The sequence below is a fragment of the Mobula hypostoma genome, chromosome 20 (assembly GCF_963921235.1).
Source record: "Mobula hypostoma chromosome 20, sMobHyp1.1, whole genome shotgun sequence".
In the NCBI taxonomy this organism is placed as follows: domain Eukaryota; kingdom Metazoa; phylum Chordata; class Chondrichthyes; order Myliobatiformes; family Myliobatidae; genus Mobula; species Mobula hypostoma.
In genome coordinates, this window is record NC_086116.1 from 36,528,829 (window position 1) to 36,555,113 (window position 26,285).

At 43.5% G+C, this 26,285-nt stretch overlaps 1 protein-coding gene across 4 annotated transcripts in view; it reads left to right on the forward strand.

Moving 5' to 3' along the window:
• LOC134359438 (semaphorin-3A-like) overlaps positions 1–26,285 on the forward strand; it is a 224,415-nt gene that overhangs the window by 86,162 nt on the left and 111,968 nt on the right. For all 4 annotated transcript variants that reach the window (XM_063072677.1, XM_063072678.1, XM_063072675.1 and 1 more), the window contains exon 3: positions 10,331–10,491. In XM_063072677.1, coding sequence (XP_062928747.1) covers positions 10,331–10,491 — 161 coding nt within the window. The remainder of the gene's footprint in view (positions 1–10,330; positions 10,492–26,285) is intronic.

Below are 26,285 nucleotides of genomic sequence, written 5' to 3' on the forward strand. Positions count from 1 at the left end.
GTGCTATGTCTCTGAATAAATAAATAAATTACTATACCTTAAAATAATATAAAATAATTGTCTGTCATCTCTGATTCACTACCCAAGGGAATTTCATTAGGGTAGCATGACAAATATAGTATTGTTAAAAAAAGGAATTTAGTGCTTTTCCAGTGTAAATGATGAATAAACTCTTCTCTGGTTCCATCGGGGTACAGATATGGATTTTAACTGACATTTCAGTGACAAGCTCTGTCATCTTCATCAGGGATGATGCCTGGTGGTATTTATACCCCCATCGTCCATCCTTCCTGATTGGTTAGTCCTTATCCAATCAGGTTTCCACTGTCCCACCTTGTCTATAATCGAATTCCAGTTCTTAGAGTGAGGCCTTCGTCTTTGTTAAAATTCTTTTCTTCTAGTTTTATTTCAATGGCTTCTTTCACCAGGTGGTCCCAAAATCCATTGGCACAGCACAGTAGTTTTGATCAATTGAATTCAATCCTATGTCCTTTGCGAATGCAATGTTCTCCTATCGCTAATTTCTCTGGCTAACCCAAATGGATACACCTCCTGTGCTCCTTGATGCGGGTTTCCACCGTGCATCCCGTCTGGACAATATACGCATGCTCTGCATTCACAGGGTATCCCGTAACCACCAGCCATCCTGAGTCCCAGGTCATCTTTGACCCGCATAAGCTCTAATTTGAGCTTCCTTATGAGTTTGTGGATGGTATTAATCCCGTATTACCAAAGGATCCTGGCAATCCTTCCAGAAACTGTGGAAAAATAGGGAAGACAGGCGTAGCGACGGGTTCCTCCTGGTGCTGTTATTGAAACCCCTGCTACTCCATGTTGTAAAGTCAAAGCCATTGAAAATCAACAAATTGCTCACGCTGGAATTCTGAAATGAGTGAGGCAGTTTCAGCAGATCAGTCAGCAACTGTGGAGAGGGAAACTGGTTTTACATTTCAGGTTGATGTCCTTTGTCAGTGATACCTGCTGTTCTATGGCTGCAAATGTCAGCCCTCCTGAACTGATGCTCCTGTTTAATATTCAGTTCCTATTCCATGTGAAGCGTTTCTCTCCATCCACTATCGAAGAACCTTGGTCTGCGTGAACCAGTTAGGTTGAAGGACCCCTTTCTGTGCTCTATGACTCTGTAAGCTTAGCTGCACCACCTACCCAAACTCTGTCCCCACCGCGGGATATTCGTCTGTGCCTCAATGCTGTGAGAAGTCACAGTTCAAACCTTTCTTGTGGGATCTGAAAAACCGGGTGTCCGAATTGGAATCAGAATCAGGTTTAATGCCATTGAATTTTTATGACATGTAATTTACTGTCTTGCAGCAGCAGTACAGTGCAAAGACATGAAGTCACGATGAATTACAAAATAAATAAATAGTGCAAAAATGAGTAATGAGGTAGAGTTCATGGACCATGCAGAAATGTGGCAGAGGGGAATAATCAGGATCAGATTTATTAACACTGACATACAATATGTCGTGTAATTTATTGTTTTGTAGCAACAATGCAGCACAATACAGAAAAAAATTACGATATGATTCTATAGGAAATATTTCTTAAAAAGTGCAAAAACAGAGCAAAATACTGAGGTAGTTTTCATGGGGTCATGGTCCATTCAGAAATCTGAAGGCAGAGGGGAAGGAGCTGTTCCTGAAACATGAGTGCATTGTTTCAGGCCCCTCCTTGAGGGTGGTAATGAGAAGAGGGCACGTCCCTGATGGTGAGGGTCCTCCGTGATGGATGTTGCCTTCTTGCGGCATTGTGTCTTGATGGTGGGTGGGTTGTACCTGTGATGGAGCTGATTGCGTCTATAACCCTTTGCATTCTCTTGTGATCCTATCCATCGGAGCCTGCAAACCAGGCTGTGATGCAAGCAGACAAAATTCTCCGTACCGTGCGCGTATATAAATTATAAGGGTTTTTGCACCAGCTGGACCAGATTAGATCACCGTGACAACTGACCCAGTTAGAACATCCACGGCACTGCTGGCTAGGATTCAAACCACCTCTCTGCCACAAGCAGTGTTTGTTCTGAACACATTCAGGAATGGGATTCCGATCCTCGGCATGGAATGTTTCTTCACAGTTTGGAAACTCTATCCCAGTTCTAGTCTAACCACCCGGCAGGGAGGAGTATGTTCCAGTCGGATGTTTGACCCGGCAGGGGGAAGTATGTTCCAGTCAGATGTTTGAGGTAAAGTGAGAAAAATTCTGGAAAAACTCAGCAGGTCAGGAAGTGTCTTTGGAAAGAGAAATGGATTTGATGTTTCTGCTGATTACATCCTATCAGAGCTGGAAAAAGTTTGAGATTTACAGGTTTTAGTTACATTCTCTTGTGTTAATTCCAACACAACCATTCTAACTGCACTCACCTCTTGTCACCTCATCTCTGCTGCCCTCTGCCCTAACATGGACTGTGTATTCTCTCTCTGTCTCCTTTCCCTGCATCTTAAAACCTCTTTAGTTTTAACTTTCCCCATGTCTCCTGAAAGGTTTTTGACCTGAAACATGAGGGTTAGGGTTAGGGAAACATTTCGGTCTTTGACCTGAAACTTTGACTCAGTTTCTCTCTCCACAGATGCTGCCTGACCCACTGGGCATTCCTGGTATTTGCTGTTTTATTTCAAGTTAACAAGATCTGCAGAACTTTGCTCTCAGCTAGTATGTGATTTGTACCCACAGATAGGTTGGACTGTGGGAACTTGAAGAGTACATGATCTGGGACAGTGTCAGGAGAAATATTTTCACTGATCTTGTGGAATTCTCTACCACAGAGGGATGTGAAGGCCAAGCCACTGAATGTGTTGAAGGAGATGGAGATATTTCCAGATACAAGTATGGAGGGGTGTGGAGAGAAGGAGGGGGTTGACTCATTAAGAAAAAGAGGCAGCCTTTATCCCATCCCATGGTGTAACAGGCCCAAAGGGTTGAATGATTTTCGACTACTACTGTTGACTTTGATTCTCTGAATTCCAGACTCAGCTGGGGTATCAACTGGGCACCCAAACTCAACCAGTCCTCTCCCAGTTGGGGCAAGGGTTGCACGAAAGGAGTTACACACAGTCATAAAGCACTGCAGCACAGAAGCAGGCCCTTTGGCCCATCTAGTCCATGCCAACCTGGTCTTCGGCCTAGTCCATCAACCTACACCTGCACTGTTGCCCTCAATATCCCTTCAATCCATTTTATAACTACCCAAACTTCTCTTAAATATTACAGTTAAACCTGCATCCAACACTTTCTTTGGCAGTTCATCTCAGACTTGCAGCACCCTCAGAGTGAAGAATTTCCCCCTAAGATTTCCCTTACATATTTTACCTTTCAGCATAAATCTATGGCATCTAGTTTTAGTCTCATACAACCTGAGGGGAGAAAGCCCACATGCATTCACCCCATCTAAACAATAAAGTATGAAGTATTAAGTAGAAACCCCTCATAATTTTATATACTTTTCATATAATTTCAGATTATTTATTGACATACAGTGTGGAATAGGCCCTCCCAGCCCTTTGAGCTGCATTAGCTAGCAACCCTCTGATTTTCATCCTAGCCTAATCATGGAACAATTTATAATGACTAATTAACCAACCAACCAGTCCGTCGTTGAACTGCGGGAGGAAACTTGAACACTCGGACGAAACCCACGCAGTCACGGAAAGAACTTACAACCACCTTAAGGCAGCAGCGGGAATTGAACCTGCATAGCTGGCACTGTAAAAGTGTTGTGCTAACCACCACGCTATTCTTCTGCCTTTCCATCTATCTTCTCCAGCACACCGGTTCAATTGCATTAAATGGGCTGTGTATCTGGGTACAGAGAGGTTTTGAAAGGGTTACTGTCTGCACTCTCTCCAGAGAACAATGGAGAATCAAGGCTTGATATATATGTGGCTGACTATCCAGTGCTGGAGGGAGAGGTGAAGAACTGCTGGTGTCTCATTCTTGGTGGGGTTCCAAGCTGAGGCCTCTCTTGAAAACGGCACTGAGGTAAGCAAAAGTTGGTGTTGTGATAGATATTCACTGTCTAAAGCCAGGTGACTTTTCTTTTTAGCCAAGCTCAACTTCCTAAACATGGCAGCTGACATCTAAAGATCAAAGAGTTAAGTTAAGCTTCCAACCAATATCCTTTGTTTAGCTTCTTATTGTAAACGGGAGCCAGTCTTCGGTTCTAATTGTAACTGTCAAATAATAATCATTATGAAGTTAAAAGGACAGCTTTTCAAACAAACAACACCGCCTATAGAGCACAGACTTGCTGGCCCACAGAACCCATGCTAGACATACAGTGTAAGTCAATGGGTTATGTTAATTAGGCGTGTTTCAAATCAGCCAATGCTGGCTAAGTTATTTAGTTCAAGAAAACCTGCAGACCAGATTGATACTATCACTTAGCACATCAAATAGTTGATCTATTAATGGTTGGAAGGTGCGTGTACTCAGAGAGTCAGCATTCACAGCAATGACTGTGGGTACATGAGAACTCTTTCCCTTAAAGCTTTTAGACCACCTGTTTGAAAATGTATCTGAAAAAATATCACATGTGTATGAAGTCACCCAAGTGGCAGTAAAACAGTATAAATGTAAAGAACAGTACGGCTTTTTAGGAATGACCCAGAAACATCAAGAAGAATGATAGAAACAGAGGGTGAAATGGAATTCATTCTACTGCCTTTGATTATTCCAGTGGTTGATTTGTTCATCCGCAACTTACTGGTATGATCTGTTAGCTTATAGGAATTGTACATGTGTTTTGGAAATCCTTTGTGTTTTAGAAATAATTTATAATTTGAAAATCTTTTATAAGATAGACATCCTCTATTAGTTTAAATGTGTTTTAAGAATTGTATTTAAATTTAAATGTGTATCACTGAACATAAATGACTGTATTTAACCTACATTGTTAGCTGGAAGTAACTCCACCTTAATAGGGAGGGGGGACCCACAGCTTGAATAGTGAGTATTTGCAGGTAAACTTACTGTGGTGGATAAACAGGGAAGTGAACTAGTCTTTGAAGAGTAGGTGATGGCAGTATAACCTCCCTTTAGTGAAGGTACCTGTAGCTATCTATATCAGATAAAGCTTAGGATCTTCATTTGAGTTTAGAACTTTGTGGTCAACAAACCCAATACCATCACAATGTGTCCTTGGGTAGCCACTTGCCCAAGCTTGACTGTTTCAATATGTTAGCACTGAGGGCAGCATAGAGTGGGGTCCTATTTATCTGGAGCATAGGTCAAGCAAATGAGGGTAGGATAGTAGAGGACAATTTTTAGGTCAGTGAGATTTGACCATCAAGGAGCGAGATGGAACAATATTTCAAAGAGAGCAAATAAAATTGTGAAAGATTGGATAAGCTAGAAGAAGGTGGAAATGCCAAAGTAATGAAATCTGTTCTGGATGACAGAGTCAAAGAATACGAAGAGCACGTGCAGAGGCGTTCGCTTACTTGGATTGATCCTGGGCAAGCCAGGACTTCCCTTTCCCTGTTCATCATGTCTAAATCTTCCAGTGTGGCACAGTATTTACCAATGAGTCCCCAGGGTGGAGTGTTATGTTTCCTCTTTGTGCTTTGTGTAGTCTGAGTAATGGCCAGAGTCCAACTCTTGTGGAAAACCTTGCAGCTCAGTTTCTTCCTGAACCCATGTCTGTCTCCTCTTTGCATCTTCTGTACTCACTCACAGCTGTGCAGGGATCAGTGGGCTGATGCACTGAAATGCTTTGTCTAGACCCCAGAGAGAATCTGAGCATTAAACCTCAACAGAACTGAGGGCTAAATATAACTAGTAGTCAGTCTGGAAAAAAAATGCATCACAAAGGAAATAATTATCGGATTTGTAAGTGTCATGAAAGGAAAAAATTCCGTCATTAGAAAACCTGGCATGTAACAACTACACTTTCAAAGCTGTAACCAACCTCATGACAGCAGCCAACACCTACTGCACCTGCCCATACCTGCACAACTGAACACAGGTATGTCCCAAGGAGTCCGGGTCACAGATTTAAAGTCCAAGTCAAAGTAAAGTACATATATATCACCATACACTACCTCGAAATTCATTTTCTTGCCGGTGTTTACAGGAAAATAAACGAATACAATAGAATTTATGAAAAACTACATAAACAAAGACTGATAAATAAAGTGCAAAAAATGACTAATTATGCAGATAAAAAATAAATAATACTGAGAACATAAGTTGTAGAGACCTTGAAAGTGAGTCTGTAGGATGTGGAATCAGTTCAGAGTTGAGGTGAGTGAAGCTATCAAGCTGGTTCAAGAGTCTGATAGTTGTAGGGTAATAACTGTTCCTGAAACTGTTAGTGTGGAACCTAAGGCTCCTGTACCTCCTTCCTGATGGTAAAGCAAGAAAAGAACATGGCTTGGAAGGTAGGGTCCTTGAGGTTACCAATCAGGATATTTTCCACTGTGCATCTATAGAAGTTTGTCAGAGTTTTAGATGATATGCTGAATCTGCACAAACTTCTAAGAGAGAAGAGGCATTGTCGTGCTTTCATCATGATGCCTCTTATGTGCTGGACCCAGGACAGATATGATAATGCCAGGGAATTTAAAGTTATTGACCTTCTCCATCTCCACCCCCACCAGTCCACCAACACTGCTTTCTCATTTCCTGTCAGAGTCACCTCATGTACAGACACTCCTGTGCCTTGTGTCAATTTATGGACATCCAATCACTCCACATATCTACAGTAAGCTTTCTTATGTATTTAGAGTTATTGTGTTTTTGTTATTGTATTAGACCATAACACCATTAGACATAGGAGCAAAATTCGGTCTTTTGGCTCATTGAGTCTGCTCTGCCATTTCATCATGGTTGGTCCAATTTTCCTCTCAGCCCCAATCTCCTGCCTCTCCCCACATCCCTTCATCCCCTGACCAAGCAAGAATCTATCAACCTGTGCTTTAGATATACATAAAGACTTGGCCTCCACAGCTGCCTGTGGCAAAGATTTCCATAGATTCACCACTCTCTGGCTAAAGAAATTCCTCCTCATATCCATTCTAAAACTACACCATTCTATTCTGAAGCAGTGTCCTCTGGTCTTAGACTTTCTGACCACAGGAAATATCCTCTCCACATCCACTCTATCAAGGCCTTTCAAAATTCGATAGGTTTCAATTAGGTTACCTGTCATTCTTCTGAATTCTGAATACAGGTCCAGAACTATCAAACAATCTTCATATGACAAATTATTGAATCCATTTTTGTGAACCCCTTTTGAACCTTCTCCAGCTTTAGCACATCCTTTCTAAGATAAGGGGCCCAAAACCGTTCACAATACTCCAGGTGAGACCTCATGGTGCTTTATAAAGTCTCAACATCACATCCTTGCTTTTATATACTAGTCATCTTGAAATGAATGCTAACATTGCATTTGTCTTCCTCCTCACAGACTTAACCTGTGAATTAACCTTCAGGGAATCCTGAACAAGCACTCCTAACTCCCTTTACATCTCAGTTTTTTAATGTATTTTCTCTCCATTTAGAAAATAGTCTACCTTTTTATTTCTTCTACCATACAATGACCATACTCTTCCCGACACTATATTCCATCTATCATTTCTTTGCCTATTCTCTTAATCTGTCTAAGTCCTTCTGTAGCCTCCTACATCCTCAAACCTACCTGCCCCTCCACCTATCTTCATATCATCTACAAACTTTACAACAAAGCCATCAATTCCATCATCCAAATCATTGCTATATAATGTAAAAAGAATCGGTCCCAGCACAGACCCCTGTGGAACACCACTAGTCACCAGCAGCCAGACAGAAAATGCTCCCTTTATTCCAACTCTTTGCCTCCTGTCAATCAGCCACTGCTTTATCCATGCTAGTATCTTTCCTGTAATACCATCGGCTTATAGCTTGTTAAGCAGCCTCATGTGTGTCAAACGCCTTCTGAAAATCCAAGTACACAACATCAACTGATTCTCCTTTGTCTGTCCAGCTTGTTATTTTTTCAAAGAATTCCAATAGATTTGTCAGGCAGGGTTTTCCCTTGAGGAGACCATGCTGACTATGGCCTATTTTGTCATGTGCTTCCAAGTACCCTGAGAACTCATCCTTAATAATTGACTCCAACATCTTCCCAACCACTGAGGTCAGACTAACTGGCCTATAGTTTCCTTCCTTCTGTCTCTCTCCCTTCTTGAAGAGTGGAATGGCATTTGCAATTTTCCAGTCTTCCAAAACCATTCCAGGATCTAGTGATTCTTGAAAGATCATTACTACTGCCTCCATGATCTCTTCAGCCACCTCTTTCAGAACCCTGTGGTCTACATCATCTGGTCCAGGAGACCTTTCAATCCCCCAAGAACCTTCTGTCTAGTAATGTTCTTTATCCTAGTATGTTTACTCGTGCGCATTGGATCTGGAGTAACAATTATTTCATTCTCCTTTGCACTCGTGTACTGAAAGTGACATTAAACAATCTTGAGTCTTGAATCTTGGTGCCCCAGTGACGACTCAGACAGAAATGTGAAGAGCCAAGTTTAACTGCTCAGTTGGAGGGATAGGAAATGCCGTCGTAGTCAGATAGACTGTGTATGTGTATGATGCTGCAATCTGCTCCTGATACAGCTCTGTGGGTTCCCCTAGAAGCACATTTTGGCTGTTCCCTATGCTTTACTGCATTGATTACATGCAGAAGAGAAGAGTGGAGCCCAGGAACAGATGGGTAAATCAGGAATCAGAGGCTTTTAGCAAGACTTAATTGATCAGTTGATAGAGACAGCGGACCTCACTTATACTTGCCTCGTTGTATTCTCTATGATGGGTAATAACCAGTGACCAGGGAGAACTTACTCTCTCTGGGTGGCAATGGAGCCTGAGGCCATCATGAATTGATACTACACAGTACTATGTATATGGAGAGGGGTTCATTGTCAAGGCGCCAGCTCACACTGGGAAGGTAGTAGTGGAGAACCTTTGTTGTTAGACAACTTTGAAAGAGTAAGTCCAATGCAGCAAGTGGGGGGAAGCTTAATCTGATCATTTGAGAATTCAGGTTAACTCCCAGTTGCTTTCAATGTTACTGTGCATGGACTTTGGGGAGCAGTAATCATGAAGTCAAAGTAAATTTATTTTCAAGGTACTCCTACATTACCATATACTATCTCAAGATTCATTTTTTTGCAGGCACTTACAGAAAATTAAAGAAATTCAGTAGAATTTGTTAAAAACTATGCATAAACAAAGACTGACAAACAACCAACGTAAAAAAGAAGAGAATTTTTGTAAATAAACAAACAAACAAATAAATAAATAATCAGCAAACATGATCTGCAGAGTCATTGAGAATGTGACTGTAGGTTGCAGAACCAGTTCAGTTGTGGTGAGTGAAATTATCGACACTGGTTCAGGAGCCTGATGGTTATCAGGTAATCATTGTTCCTGAACCTGGTGGTGTGTGCCTGGAGGCTCCAGCAATAAGAAGAGACCGTGGCCTAGATGGTGAGGGGGCCTTGATGATGGATGCTGCTTTGTTACGGCTGAGCTCCAGGTAAATATGTTCAGTGGTTGGGAGGGCTTTGCCAATGATGGACAGAGTTGTATCTGCCACTTTTTGTAGTCTTTTCTGTCCCTGAGCATTGGTGTTTCCATACTAGGACATGATGCAGCCAGATAGGTGACATGCCAAATCTGTGCAATCTTCCAGGAGAGTCGAGGCCTTCTTTGTGATGGCATGTACATACTGGTCTCAGGACAGATCCTCTGATACGATAACACCAAATGACCCTCTCCACTTCCGAGGACTCGCAGGTGACCTGAACTCATCTCCGTCCATCTGCTGCTTAGTATTAACCACCATAGAGCATCTCAAAGGTGCTTGATTATACAATTCCTAACCATAGTGGTGTCTTCCGTCTCTGAACAGCTCCAGAAACTGTTGAGTGGAAAGGTGGTAATAGGTTTTATCTTCACTGGGGGAGCTCCATCAACACTTTGTTATTTAATGTGTAGAGAGTGGTGAAAATATGAATCTCCAGCACACTTTCTGTCACCAAAGAATCAAAGAGACGTTCAGCCACAGTCTCAGAAACCACTCTAACACAGAGAGTGCATTTATGGTCTGAAATTTTACCTCCAGGCAATATTATTATGAACAACTTGAAAGCATTCCTGCCTTAAAAAATCTGCCTTAAAAATCTCCCCTCCAGATCCTTGGACATTCAAAGTTGCAAAGCCTCCAAGACCTTTGTAGGCTTGTTCAAAGCATAACATGCCAGTTTCCTGTCAATCAGAGTCACTGAACTAACTCGATTTTTTTAAACTCAGTACTTCTTTTCCCTCTCCCCTGCAGAAATGACTGAATTGAACAATATCATCACCTTTGGAGGCATTGCAAACAGCTCCAGTTACCAAACGTTCCTGCTCGATGAGGAGCGAAGCAGACTCTTTGTTGGAGCCAAAGACCACATCTTCTCTTTGAATCTGATCGATGTTACCAAGGACGTATTAAAGGTAAGTCCTTGTGTATTAGAAGATAAAACTTTGAACATTACAACGCGTACAGGCCTTTCAGTCCACGATGTTCTGCTAACCTTTTAATCTACTCTAAGATCAATCTAACTTTTCCATCCTGCGTTTTTCTGTTATCCAGCAGACCATAGGACATAGGAACATAATTAGACCATTTGCCTCATGAGGCCTGCTCTTCCATTCAATCATGGCTGATTTATTATCTTTCTCAACCCCATTTTCCTGCTTATTTATAAGACTTTCTTAAATGTCCTTAATGTACCAGTCTCTACCACCACCCTTGGCAGGCATTCCGTGCACCCATTACTCTTTGTTTAAAGAATTTGCCTCTGACATCTCCAACCACCTTAAAATTATGCCTCCTTGTTTTAGACATTTTAATGCCTTGGAAAAAAGTCTTTGGATGTCCACTCAATGTGTGCCTCTTATCAACTGCACACTTCTATCAAGTCTGTAAGACCATATGGCATAAGAGCAGTGTTAGGCCACTTGGCCCATCGAATATGCTCTGCCATTTAATCATGGCTGATCCTTCTTTTTCCCTCCTCAGCCCCACCCCCTGGCCTTCTCCATGTAACCTTCAATGTTGTGGCCAATCAAGAACCTATCAACCTCTGCTGTAAATACACGCCACAACCTGGCCGCTACAGCTGCCTGCGGTAAAAAAAAATCCACAAATTCACCACCCTCTGCCTCCTCTCATCCTCCTAACTCCAAAGAGAAGAGCCCTAACTCTCTCAACCTATCCTCATAAGACAAGCTTTCTGATCCAGGCAGCATCCTGGTAAATCTCCTCTGCACCCTCTGTAAAGCTTCCACATCCTTTCTGTAATGAGGTGATCAGAACTGAGCACGCCAATCTGTAGACCTGACACCCCATTGGGTAATTTTGGGTAATAGCATGCTGTGAGGGGCTGACCATTGGGTCCTGCCTCAGAAACGACCGGGGAGGGGGTGGTGTTGAAATTAATCGTTAAGATCCCCATCACGAGTTGGTGTTTTCCTTACACCCTCCCTTCTCCGCATTTCTCCTTGACACCCATTGCTGGATGCATCTCCATATGCCAGGCACCAGCTGAGACCTCTCCCCAAATACTGTCAACCATGCGTGACTTCTGAGCATTAATTCTGGCAAACTATATCACGTCAGCAGAAGCTCATTGTATTTGTTACTGGGGGTGGGGGGGGGGAATTGGAGAGAGTGGCGGAGGGGCAGGACATGGTAGGCATCAGGTTTGCAAATTTACAGGAGGTTTAGCATCTGATGTGAAAGACATTTCAATGCTAGAAGCGACTGAAGGCTGCCAGTCATTGGCTTGTGGTTGCTGCAGACGTGCCTTTGCCTCGTCAGCTGTACGACTGATCACAGTCTGGTTTTAATTCCAACTCCCTGTCTGTCTCTGCATCCACTCCCCAAACTCTTCTCGCAAAATCTGCTCCAATTACCATTTCAACAGCTACTCACGGAGGGGTATTGCAGCCCAGCCTTCTGGTGAGACCTCCATCTCTAAGTCACTTCCCAATTTAACAAATAGGGGAAGCAAACTTTCCATATTTACTCGCAAACACGAGGAAATCTGCAGGTGCTGGAATTTCAAGCAACACACATAAAAATTGCTGGTGAACGCAACAGGCCAGGCAGCATCTCTAGGAAGAGGTACAGTCGACGTTTCGGGCCGAGACCCTTCGTCAGGACTAACTGAAAGAAGAGATAGTAGGAGATTTGAAAGTGGGAGGGGGAGAGGGAGATCCAAAATGATAGGAGAAGACAGGAGGGGGAAGGGATGGAGCCAAGAGCTGGAAAGCTGATTGACAGAAGGGATATGAGAGGATCTTACTGTCGCTTTGAAAATTCCATCCAATCTCCATTGAGGATTTCTGTTGCAGAGAGAACATTCCTCATGAACATAAGAGATTATGCAGATGCTGGAGATCCAGAGTAACACACAGAAACTCAGCAGGACAGTCAGCATCTATGGAGAGGAATAAAAAGTTGATGTTCGGGGCCAAGACCCTTCATCAGGACTTCATCATCACAATAAATAAATTCTGATCATTATCTGTGAGAGCTTGCAGTGCACAGATTGGGTATGAGGTTTAACAAACACATTTCAAATGTACTTCACAGTGTAATGGGCTTTGCACAACCTAAGACCATGAGAAGACCGTATTTGCTGAGTTGTCATCCATAACTCATGGGCTGGAAGGAGATGGTCAGAAATGCTGGCTCTGCCCCAGCCGCAGCATCACCATTATCTGCTGAAGCTCCAAGTTCACATACCTGACTTAGTGTTTAAGATTCCAGATCTCATCAGCAGGAGCGGAGCGTGTATCAAGGTTCAAATTCCTTGGTGTCCACATTTCTGAGGATCTCACCTGGTCCCTAAACCTCTCCATCCTGATCAAAAAGGCACAACAGCACCTTTATTTCCTGTTGTGCATCAAGAAAGCTCAACTTTGTCCCAGGATACTGATGGACTTTTACCACTGTACTATTGAGAGCATACTCACCAACTGCATCTCAATGTGGTATGGCAATTGTCCCGGACTGCAAGGCACTCCAGCGTGTGGTGAAAACTGCCCAGCGGATTATCGGCACCCAATTGCCCACCATTGAGAACATCTACCATAAACACTGCCTGGGCAGGGCGAAAAGCATTATCAAGGATGCATCTCACCCTAACCATGGACTTTTTACTCTCCTCCATCCGGTAGGCACTATAGGAGCCTCCGCTCCCACACCAGCAGGCACAGGAAGAGCTTCTTCTCTGAGGTTGTGACCCTGCTGATCCTCACATCACAGCGCTAAGCAGTATTGCACCCATATTGTACTGTCTCAGTACTTTCATATTTGTGTGCTGTAGCACTTACTTTTTATTCGCAGTTATTTTGTAAATAATACTATTCTTTGCATTTCTGGTCAGATGCTAACTGCATTTCATTGGCTTTGTATCTGTACTCGGCACAATGACAATAAAGTTGAATCTAATCTAATCCTATTACTCTGGCCCTCTAGTCCCGGCAACATCTTCGTAAATCTTTTCCACACTCTTTAAGCCAATCTTTCCTGTAAAGACAGTACTCCAAGAGTAGCTCACCAATCACTGATGCGGCAGCAATGCAACGTCTGAACTCATCAACTCAATACGCTGACATGATTAAAGATCATGTTCAAGTTTATTGTCATTCAGCCAGACACATGTAAACAGCCAAACGCCACATCATCCCTCTGGGGCCAAGGTGCAAGACACAGAACATATAGTTACAATCCAGCACTTACTGTCACAAAATAATATTAGCACCAGTCCCTGAGAGTCATGGCCTGAATATTGACAGGTTGACGTAAAGTGTGAAGTGTCTGCTTATGTATGACAGTAGAATGTCACTGGCCCAATTATAATAAAACAAGCAGTTGTATAAATATATGAAAGGGCAGCAATAGAATCTAATCTAATGTTCCCTGAGGCTGAGAAGTTCAAGTGTACAGTATGCTTTCACTGAACTTCTGAAAAGCAAAACATGGGCAAATAGGACGAACAAAGTGGGCCAAAGGGCCTGTTTCCCTGCTGTATCACTCTGTGGCTCAATGACTTCATTGTCAACCCAAGTTATCCAAGTCTGTCTTCTGACCAACTTACTTTCCCATTAACCCCCACGGTCCACATAACAACTCAACTGAGTCAATAAGGTGTTATCAACAAATTTATAACAGAATTTTTCATAGTCATAGAACACTGCAGCACAGAAACAGGCCCTTTGGCCCATCTAATCTGTGCTGAACTATTAATCTGTCTACTTCCAATGACTTGCACCCAGAATATAGCCCTCTACATCCATCCCATCCATGTACCTAACCAAATTTCTCTTAAATACTGCAATTGAATTCACATCCACCACTTCCACCTGGCAGCTCATTCCACATTCTTGCGACCCTCTGAGTGAAGAAGTTCCCACTAGTGTTCCCTTTAAACATTTCACCTTTCACCCTTAGCCCATGACCTCTAGTTCCAGTCTCGCTCAACCTCCATGGAAAAAGCCTGCTTGCACTTACCTGATCTATGTCCCTCATAATTATGTTTACAATCAACAATGTTCTCTTAAGTTACTAAAGAATCCAATGCTGAATTTGCAGGCACTGTTTGATTCAGACATAATAACGATTAAAAACCATATCAGGGTTACTGATGGTGGTGATAGAACATCATACAGCAGCAGACGCTGGTAAAGTCTCTGGAAGTTGTCCTAGGATCTGAGCTGGTGACATGCGCATTCACCAATCACATGTTAAAAATGCATTTTAAATATCAATTAAATCTTCAAATAATGTTGAAATGTCACCATGATTTATAACAAGTCCTTTATCTACTCTTTCATCATCTTTTAAAAAAAGTACTGATAATAAGTAGGTTAAGGTTAGAATGAATCACTCTGAGATATGGTTGTGTCTAAATCTAACCACTTGGTGACAGTATTTGAGAGGTCTACCTGCCGTAGCACACTTGTAGTAAGTATCTGGTGGGTCCTCGATGCTCACCCTTGTCATTAGTAGAAGACTTACCAGTAGCCCATTGCCCCACCGGGAATCATCGTCCTCTGAATACTTCCAACTCAATCTCCAGCATACCATTCCCAGTGTTAGTTATTAAAACTTCATCTTTTGGAAAATCCTACAGAACACAGTGGATATGACCCAGTCCATGCTGACAAAGTCCTCCCCACTAATGAGCACATCTACACGGAGCCTGTGATAGGAATGCTGCGTCATCATTAAGGATCCCACACCACCCAGACCATGTTCTCTTCTCATTACTGCCATCAGGAAGAAGGTACAGGAGCCTCGGGATGCACACCACCAAGTTCAGGAACAGTTATTGCCCTCAACCATCAGGCTCCTGAACCAGAGGGATAACTTCACTCAACTTCACTTGCCCCAACAGTGAGCTGTTCCCACAACCTATGGACTCATTTTCAAGAGCTCTTCATCTCATGTTCCTGATAGTTATTGCTTGCTTGTTTGCTTGCTTGCTTATTTATTTATTTATTCTTTTCTTTCCACAGTTTGTTGTCTTTTGCACATTGGTCTTTCATTGATTCTGTTGTGTATCTTGAATTTACTGAGTATGCCCTCAAGAAAATGAATCTCAGGGTAGTATATGGTGACATATATGTACTTTGAACTTTGATCTTGATTGCTTGAAGTAATTGTACAATTATGTACATTGCCACTATCGAGTTTTTGATGGAACTGAATTTCATATGTGGAGTACAGTATATTCCTACATAGTGAGACTGAGGGACATGGAACATTATAACGATTGGTCCTTTACTTATGGAAGTGTAAAAAAGGGCAGTCAGTGGTTTGTGGAGTGGTGTGGCTGTGTGATAGGGGTTACTTTGCAGACACATGCCCTAAACTGGCTAAAACTAAGAATGAGAGGTGACTTCATCGGAACACTAAAATTAGAGTCAGAGAGCACTACAGCACAGAAACAGGACTTCCAGCCCAGCTAGGCCATACTATGTGGCCTAGTCCATCGACCCATCCTGCACCTCTAGTTCTAGTCTCACCCAACCTCAGTGGAAAAAGCCTGCATGCATTGACTCTGTCTATTACCCTCATAATTTGTATGCTCCTCTCAAATCTCTTCTCATTCTCCTGGGAATAAAATCCTAGCCTATTTAAGCTTTCCCCATAATTCTGGTCCTCAAGCCTTGGCAACACTGTTGTGAATTTTCTCTGTACTCTTTTAATCTTATTAATATCTTTCTTGTTGGTAGGTGCCCAGAACTGCACAAGATGCTCCAAATTTGGGCTCACCAACGTCTTTTCCAACTTCCACGTAACATCCCGATTCCTGTGCTCAATATTCTGGCTATGAAAGCCAATGAGCTAAAAGCTTTGTTGGCACCACACTCACTGTTCTGGGTCTGTGTTCACAGATCCCTTTTTTCTACCGCACTCCTCAGTGACCAACCACTCAATGTGTAACCACTACCCTGGTTTGTCCTTGCAAGCTTTACAGAGTGAATGGTGAGAGGCAACTTCTCCAGGACAGAGACCACAGAAGTTATCGAAGATCCCTGAGTACAGAGTTGGCCACCATACTGAAGTGAGGAGAAATGGAGATATTCCTCAAATTTAAAGGGTTGTAAGTCCCTCACTTCAAGATGATGGAGACTCAGTGAGTGAAGATAATCAGGGCTGAGATTGAGGGGATTGTAAACACAGAGAGAATTTGGAAAATTCCACAGTGCAGAAGATCAGCCAGTACCTTCACCAACAGAGCAAAACCCTTCTTTCTTATATTTTTATACTATTCAATCTTCCTGAAACTCACTACATGAGGAGGAATTTCTTTAGCCGGAGGGAGGTGGTATATAGAATTTGTTGCCACAGACTGCTGTGGAAGCCAAATTATTGGGTATATTTTAGGCAGAGGCTGATAGGATCTTCATTATTCAGGGCATCAAGGGTTATGGAAAGAAGGTAGGGAAATGGAGTTGAGAGGGACAATAAATTAGCATGATTGAATGCTGGAGCAGACTCAATGGGCTGAATGGCCTAATTCTGCTCCTGTGTCTTATTGTCTTGTGATCTTACTTCACATTTCTTTTTGCTTGTAACACTACTGTCTGTTGGTGTCCTGAGGCTTCGTTCTGAGGGGAGGTACTCAGACATACTTCTTGTTCATGACATTTTCCAGTTGCACTGGTGAGCCATTAAACCTGAACGTGCTGGGCAGTTACCCTGGGGGTACCTCCACAGTGGTTTTCAGCACCTCTAAAGCAATGATGAGATTAGGTGCAGTGAGATTTTCAAACCATTTCCCTGGTCCTATCACTCGCTTGAAGAACCAAATCCTTTCTGATGCTTCAAAGTTTGGCTGCGGACTTCGAGCAGACAACTGCTAAAATCATTCCTCTGAAACGGTTTTGGACTGAGATGTTTTAGTCTTTTCGTTGACGAGTCAATGGACGCCCGGCAGTCGGCGACCAGTGGCTGGTGAACTGGGGAATTTCAGCCGGTTGTTGACTTCTCCTCTCTGAGAGCTCTGCTCACATTTAGTCCATGTTAATTCTGGGTTGGATCCTCCTCTGCTTGTTTTGGGCTCCAGTTTCAGCTTCCGTTTCATTTATTTATCACATGTGCGTTGACACATATAGTGAAATGTGTCATTTGCATTAAGAACCTCCACAACCCAAGGCAAATCAAATCAGTGAGGATGTGCAGGGGGCAGCCCACAAGTGTCACTATGGTTCTGGCGCCAACATACAATGCCCATAACTTACCTACTCTAACCATTGTCTTTGGAATGTGGGAGGAAACCGGAGCACCAACATTGTCATGGGGAGAAGATACAAACTCCTTACAGACAGTGGTGCCCCATGTGGAATTTTGTTGAGGAGAATTGGGAAGAAGCAGAGTTAGGGAGTAAAGTCAAGGTAAAGATGAACTCAGCAAATGATAGAACAGGTTCAAGCACCCGAATGCTCTCCTCCATTAGTCACCGTGGTGCCGCAGACTGAGTCCCCTTCTTGCAGGAAACGAGAGGGCCTCCTTGTGCTCTTTGTGCCCAGCCAAGGTGTTTCAGCATTTCACTGAAATGGAATGTCTTCATGTTTGTGCGATTCTTTAATATAACAAACTAGCCATGGCAAGTTATGAGCTCGTTGACTTTATTAACTTTGCCTCAAACTTTCACCCTGCCCTCAAGTTTACCTGGTCCATTTCCGACACCTCCCTCCCCTTTCTAGATCTTTCTGTCTCTGTTTCTGGAGACAGCTTATCCACTGATGTCTACTATAAGCCTACTGACTCTCACAGCTATCTGGACTATTCCTCTTCTCACCCTGTCTCTTGCAAAAACGCCATCCCCTTCTCGCAATTCCTGTCTCCGCCGCATCTGCTCTCAGGATGAGGCTTTTCATTCTAGGACGAGGGAGATGTCTTCCTTTTTTAAAGAAAGGGGCTTCCCTTCCTCCACTATCAACTCTGCTCTTAAACGCATCTTCCCCATTTCACGTACATCTGCTCTCACTCCATCCTCCCACCACCCCACTAGGAATAGGGTTCCCCTGGTCCTCACCTACCACCCCACCAGCCTCCTGGTCCAACATATTATTCTCCGTAACTTCCGCCACCTCCAACGGGATCCCACCACTAAGCACATCTTTCCCTCCCCCACTCTCTCTGTATTCCGCAGGGATCGCTCCCTATGCAACTCCCTTGTCCATTCGTCCCCCCCATCCCTCCCCACTGATCTCCCTCCTGCCACTTATCCGTGTAAGCGGAACAAGTGCTACACATGCCCTTACACTTCCTTCCTTACCACCATTCAGGGCCCCAAACAGTCCTTCCAGGTGAGCAACACTTCACCTGTGAGTCGACTGGGGTGATATACTGCGTCCGGTTCTCCCGATGTGGCCTTTTATATATTGGTGAGACCCGACGCAGACTGGGAGACCGCTTTGCTGAACATCTACGCTCTGTCCGCCAGAGAAAGCAGGATCTCCCAGTGGCCACACATTTTAATTCCACATCCCACTCCCATTCTGACATGTCTATCCACGGCCTCCTCTACTGTAAAGATGAAGCCACACTCAGGTTGGAGGAACAACACCTTATATTCCGTCTGGGTAGCCTCCAACCTGATGGCATGAACATCGACTTCTCTAACTTCCGCTAAGGCCCCACCTCCCCCTCGTACCCCATCTGTTACTTATTTTTATGCACACATTCTTTCTCTCACTCTCCTTTTTCTCCCTCTGTCCCTCTGAATATACCTCTTGCCCATCCTCTGGGTCACCCCCCCCCCCGTCTTTCTTCCCGGACCTCCTGTCCCATGATCCTCTCGTATCCCCTTTTGCCTATCACCTGTCCAGCTCTCGGCTCCATCCCTCCCCCTCCTGTCTTCTCCTATCATTTTGGATCTCCCCCTCCCCCTCCAGCTTTCAAATCCCTTACTCACTCTTCCTTCAGTTAGTCCTGACGAAGGGTCTCGGCCTGAAACGTCGACTGCACCTCTTCCTAGAGATGCTGCCTGGCCTGCTGCGTTCACCAGCAACTTTGATGTGTGTTGCTTGAATTTCCAGCATCTGCAGAATTCCTGTTGTTTGCAAGTTAACTCATTTTGTTTCTGAGAGAGAGCTCAGCTCTGGCTGGCTGAAGTGCAAACTGCAAGATCCCTCTTCAGCGACGGAAGGTGTACCAGGGAGGGACGTAGTGTTATCAATAGTGTAGTGAAATAAATCTGCAGCTCTGAGGCGTGCAGGCTTCCTGAACTTCGAGGAGGAACGTGAGCCTTAGTTCACCATAGGATGGCACAGAGGCATGGCGGTTAGCGCATCACTTCACCCTGACAGCGATCATCGATCGGGGTTCAATCCTCACTGCTGTCTGTAAGGAGGTTGTACATTCTGCCCGTGTCCATGTGGGTTTCCTCCGGGTGCTCCAGTTTCCTCCCACATTCCAAAGACGTACGGGTTAGGGTTGGTGAGCTGTGGGCATGACATGGTGGCACCGGAAGCGTGGCAACACTTGCGGGCTGCCCCCAGCACAGTCCTTGCTGATTTGATACGACACATACATCGCATTTCACCGTATGCCTTGATGTTTTGATGTATGTGACAAAATAAAAACTAATCTAATCTTTAATAGAAAATAATCCAGTTGATAAATCTAGTCAGACTTCATATCTGAGCTAAAAATCGAAACATAGAAATATAGAAAACCTACAGCACAATACAGGCCCTTCGGCCCATAAAGCTGTTCCAAACATGTCCTTACCTTAGAAATTACCTAGGGTTACCCACAGCCCTCTATTTTTCTACGCTCCATGTGCCTATCCAGGAGTCTCTTAAAAGACCCTATCATATCTGCCTCCACCACCGTTACCGGCAGCCCATTCCATGCACTTACAATTCTCTGTATAAAAAAACTTACCCCTGACATCTCCTCTGTACCTACTTCCAGGCACCTTAAAACTGTGCCCTCTCAAGTTAGCCATTTCAGCCCTGGGAAAAAGCCTCTGACTATCTACATGATCAATGCCTCTCATCATCTAATACACCTCTATCAGGTCACCTCTCATCCTCCGTCGCTCCAAGGAGAAAAGGCCAAGTTCATTCAACCTCAAGAATGCTTGATCCCTCAAGAATTTTGAGGAATCAAATTGCATTATGAGAGGTCAGTTCTAAAGGTTTTTTTTAAGAAAAGCTTATTTTTATTTGATATGCAGTGATGCACATATTAAACTCTCCTCGAATGAAGGTTCCAGCACTCGCCACCTTTGTCCTTGTCAATCATCCATTTACAGCGAATCTCACTCATGCTGTAAACAGAGAGTGAAACAGGGTCAGCAATAACCAGTCACACCTAGTCACGGGTCAGCACTAACCAGTCACACCTAGTCCACACACCAACCACTATGCAGCTGCCTGCAGCAAGAGCCGAGTGTTTAACTCCATGAGTTCCACAGCTGCAGTGTCTTTATTGTCCTTGGCTATGCAACCGTTCTGTGTTGCTGAGTTTGGGGATCATAAGAAATAAAAGCAGAATTAGGCCATTTGACCATTGTGACTGCTCCACCATTCTATCATGGCTGATATATTATCTCTCTTAACCCCTGTATCATGCCTTCTCCCCATAATCTGATGCCCCGACTAACAAAAACCTGTTAACCTCTGCTTTAAATATACCCAATGACATGGCCCTCATTGCTGTCAGTGACAATGAATTCCACAGATTCACCTCCCTCCAGATGAAGAAATGCCTCCTTATCTCTGTTCTAAATGGATGTTCCTCTGGTCCGAGACTCCCCAACTGTAGGTAACATCCTCCCCAAGTCCACTCTATCTAGGCCTTTCAAAATTCAATAAGTTTCAATGAGATTCCTCCCTCATTCTTCTGAACTCCATTGAGTACAGGCCCCAAGTCATCAGACACTCCTCATATGTTAACTCGGTTACTCCTGGAATCAGTGAACCTACTCTAGACCCTCTCCAATGTCAGTACATCCTTTCTCAGATAAGCAGCCCAAAACTACTCAGAATACTCCAAGTGAAGCCTCACCAATGCCATATAAAACTTCTGCATCACATCCTTGCTCTTATATTCTAGTCCTCTCAAAATGAATGCTAACATTGCATTTGATGTCCTTACCACTGACTCAACCTGCACAAGACTGTTTAGAAAATAGTCTACACCTTTATTCCTTTTACCAAAGTGTATGGCTACGCAATGAACCCAGAGAATTGCCCTTCCAGTTGTCTTCAGTGGCTGTATCGGTTGCTCTCTGAGTGCCTTTACCCTGTCAGACAGGCGTCTCTCCTGTAACACACAGCTCCAAGTATTGAATGACCACGTAAACATATCAATGTTACCTTATCACCTTCTAATTCTCCTGAATAGCAGATCCAAGGGAGATTCCACAAAGGCTCCCCTCAGGTTGGGTGGGACTAGATCCAAAGGTAATAGGTTTAGGGTAAAAAGTGAAATCTTTAAGGGGAACATGAAGGAGAGCTTCTTCACTCAGAGGGTGTGGAAGTGTGGAACAAGCTGCTTGTGGAAGTGGTAGAAGTGGATTCAATTGGAACATTTAAGAGAAGTTTGGATAGGGACATGAATGAGAAGGATAGGAGGGTGCAAGTAGATGGGATGAGGCAGAAGACCAGGTCAGCACAGAGTAGATGGGCTGAAGAGCATGATTCTGTGCCATAGTGCTCTATGCTCTACAAGTCTTCCCATCAAGGACAATACTGTAATTTCACCATGAAGACACACCGAGAACTGGGGTTGTGAGAGTCCTCTGAGAACTTGGAATACCAATGCCACACTTACACAAGTAGACTGATGCTGGAAGCAGACAGCTCAGCCTCAGCCTCCTTTCTCAAAAGAACCAATTACTCCTGTCTGATGCAGTCCAGTTAATATTTTGAAGTTTGTGATGGATAATATTTTAATTGGTGCAATTTATACCCAATTTACTATTAATACAGGTTATGTTCTTCAAGAAGGGTGTACCTTCCACATAACATAATCCTGTAATATTCTGCCATTATAGCATAATGCCTTCTTAACTCTAAGACATCACTGGAACGATTCCATCTCTGCATGTGGTATCAGCCTGAACTGAACTAATTGAGTAAATCTAAATATAATTTTTAACAATTAAAGAATTCTGAATAGAGTTCAGAATTTAAGATAGAGTGAGTGAGCTAGGGATTTTCTCTTTGGAGTGAAGGAGAATGAGATGTGATTGGATAGAAATGGACAGGATGATAACAAGTATAGAGTGGACAGCCAGCACCCTTTTTTTCTCAGCGTAGAAATGGCTAATACAAGGGGGCATAATTTTAAAATAATTAGAGGGAAGAATAGGGGTGATATTAGAGGTAGGGTCTCGACAGAGAGACTGGTGGATGCATGGATCGCCCTGCCAGGCAGGGGTTGTAATTGAGGGAGGTACATTCTGGGCATTAGATAAACACGTGGATGATAGAAAAATGGAGGGCTGTGGAGGGGAGAAGGGTTAGATTGATCTTAGAATAGTTTAAAAGGTTGGCACAACATCGTGGCCTTAGGACCTGTAACTCTGGTGCAGTGGAGCATGTGACTGGGACTGTATATGTTAGGCAACTTGACCTTGGGATCTGCTCTGCCACATCTTGTTCATTGACAGGATGTGGACGCAGCTGGCACAGCACAAAAGTTGTTGTCCCTCCTCAAGCTGAGCCATTCACTGGGTCATACCGTCTCAGAGTTTGGTGTTGGATCTGGTGATATTGATCCAGAGATTCTTTGGAAGTCAAGAATGAAGCATACTGTAAACATTGGTGCTTTCAGGCGTTTTGTTAAATGTTACAAGAACAAACAACAAAGGAAAGGAGCGAGAAAAAGAAGTTATAGTCATCTCATACAAAATCTAGGACTGACTGGAATGATAACATCAACCCAGTGATAACAATTAACTTATGAAATAACCAGAGTCAATTTGCATCTGCTGCAGAAAGCCCAAGAGGCTTCTAAAAAAATGCAAAAGCAACAATTTTACAGTTACTGAAATATTCACTGAACTATTATGTGTTAATAGGTGATTATATAAAAATACAGAAATAGAAAAGTTAAACTACAAGAAAATACAACAAAAAAATAACAATTTTGTGCCTTAATCGAATAGTGGCTATCCCACCAATCTGAGGGACAGGAGTTACAGAGCCCAGAAAGTAAAGAGATGGAAAACTTTCTCTCAATGTACAACCCAGATACCTTCCTATCAACATCCATTGGGTATTTTAAGTTCCAGATTGATTTAATAGACTAATGGTGAAAAGAGAAATGATTAAGAGGAACCTAAGGGAGAACTTCTTCACTCAGGGGGTGGTAAGAATGTGAAACGAGCTGCCAGCAGAAATGGTGAATGGGGGTTCAATTTCAACATTTAAGAAAATTTGCATAAGTACAAACACGGGTGCGTTGTGGAGGTCAATGGGACTAGGCAAAATAATAATTTGGCATGGACTAGATGGGCCAAAAGGCCTGTTTCTGTGCTGTAGTATTCCCTGGCTCTATGACTAATTATTTTCTGGAGTGGAATTTGAACTTGTGTCTTCAGAAGAATATCCCAGTCTCCGACACAGTGTTCCATGTCTCCAACACAGTGGCCCACGTCTCCAATACAGACCTTTAATGTAGGAGTCCCTGCATTCATTTTACCCTACAGCCAGCATGAGACTTTCTCTGACCAGCTGGTAGTTTCCAATGTTCCTGCACTTGTCCATCCCCTCTGAGAGCAGACACTGGTTCTGATTAAAGGTGCCAACATTCTCAGTGTTAACTCTGTCTCGTCCTCCAAAAATGCACCCTGAATGGTCGATTATTTGCAATACTTTCTGCTTAATTTAAGAAACTTCCAATTCCCATTGCTCTCCCTGGATGAATTGATATAACCCGAAACCCGCAGTAGTTCCTTGGACTGAGTGGAAAACAGCCCACACGCAGACCTGTAAGCTCCACAGAAAAATGAGCCGCACTTAGCACAATCCAAAACCTCTTAACTGATCTCAATCACTCAACCATCGGCAGTGATAACTTTACATTCCTGACTACCCAACCAATTCAAAATAAACACTGAGAATTATCTGTATGTTGCATTTTGGAGTTTGTTCTCAATGAGCCATGTAGTTTATCTCCGGTGATCTCAGTGAATGGATTAGAAAAAGTATTCCAGTTAACATATACTGGCCATGATAACAGGGGATGAAAGGGGAAAGATTTATAAGGGACTTGAGGGGCAACTTCTTCACCCAGAGATTGGTGAGTATCTGGATCAAGTTGTCAGAGGAACTGGTTGAGGCTGGCACAATAGTATCATCGAACAGATACTTGGACAGGAAAGGTTTAGAGGGATATAGAACTAGGTTAGGTGAACATCTTGGATAGCATGATTGTGAAGGGCCAAAGGGGTCTTTATCCATGCTATATGACTATACAACTCAATATGACTACATCCTATATACTCTATGATTGTTTATGACTCTACAGGCTTCTGTGCTGTGATTCTCCACGACTCATATACACCTCTAGCTTTTATACTGATTTACTATGTCAAGAGTGTTCATGAAATCTCGGGCCTAGGGTTTGCTGAGCCTGACTTACTCACACACCCTTTATAGGCTGTATCCCAATCCCAGGAGCACGCCTTGCAGGAACGACTTCCTGACAGACAATGACATTAAATTGGCTAATAATGCCTAGACAGTGCAAGCCTTCTGACTGTCCCTGGTATGAAGGGGTTGGGCCTGAGCTGAACCCCTCATACCATTTTGGGAGCTGGCTAAGCCACACCCCAGCCTGATCCAACAGCTTGAGAATTGTGAATATTTCTAGCATTGCTTACAGAAAAAGGACACAGGAAAATGGAGCAGGTGTTGTCCATTCTGTCCTTCAACATCTATTTGACCCTGGAGTCACTTTCCTGCCCGTTCCCATTTCACATTGTGTCAGGGGACATGCCTTATGATGAAGATATGATGGGCGAGTTATGCCTTTTCTCTTTGGAGTGAAGGAGAATGAGGAGTGTACAGGATGATAAGAAGAATAGGTTGAGTGGGCACTCAGAGGCATTTTGCCAGGGTGGAAATAATACGAGGGGGCATAATTTTAAGCGATTGGAGGTATTTTTAATTATAGGGAGGATATCAGAGGTAGGCTTTCTACACAGAGAATGGGGACACCTGGAACATGCTGCTGGGGGTGGGGGGAAGTGGTAAAAACTAATACATAGAACAAAGATCACTACAGCACAGTACAGGCTCTTTGACCCTTCGACAATGGTACATTATGGACCTATATGAGCCTAGGCACATGGATGAAAGAAAAACGGAGGCCTATGTGAGAGGGAAGGGTGAGATTGATCATGGAGTTGGTTTATATAGGTCAGCACAACATTGTGGGCCGAAGAGCCTGTACTGTGGCGTACTGTTCTGACGTTAATTGGCTCACTTAAAAACCCTGGCAGGCATTTAAATATGTTTTAGTCCATTCAATTGATTCAAAATGATGTAATTGATTGGAACTTGCTTCTCCCTGTCAGACAAGAATGCAGAACCTGCTCCAGCTTCAGGTCGATCCCAGAGCAGCAGAGTTTCCAGAGTCCCTGCGGGAAGCTGGTGTCTCCACAGGGAATCCCTTATCAGCCATCACCAGGAAGCTGGATATACAGGAGGGCCTGTATGTGTGTGTGTGTCAGTGCAGGAGGCGAGGCATGTAGAGAGGG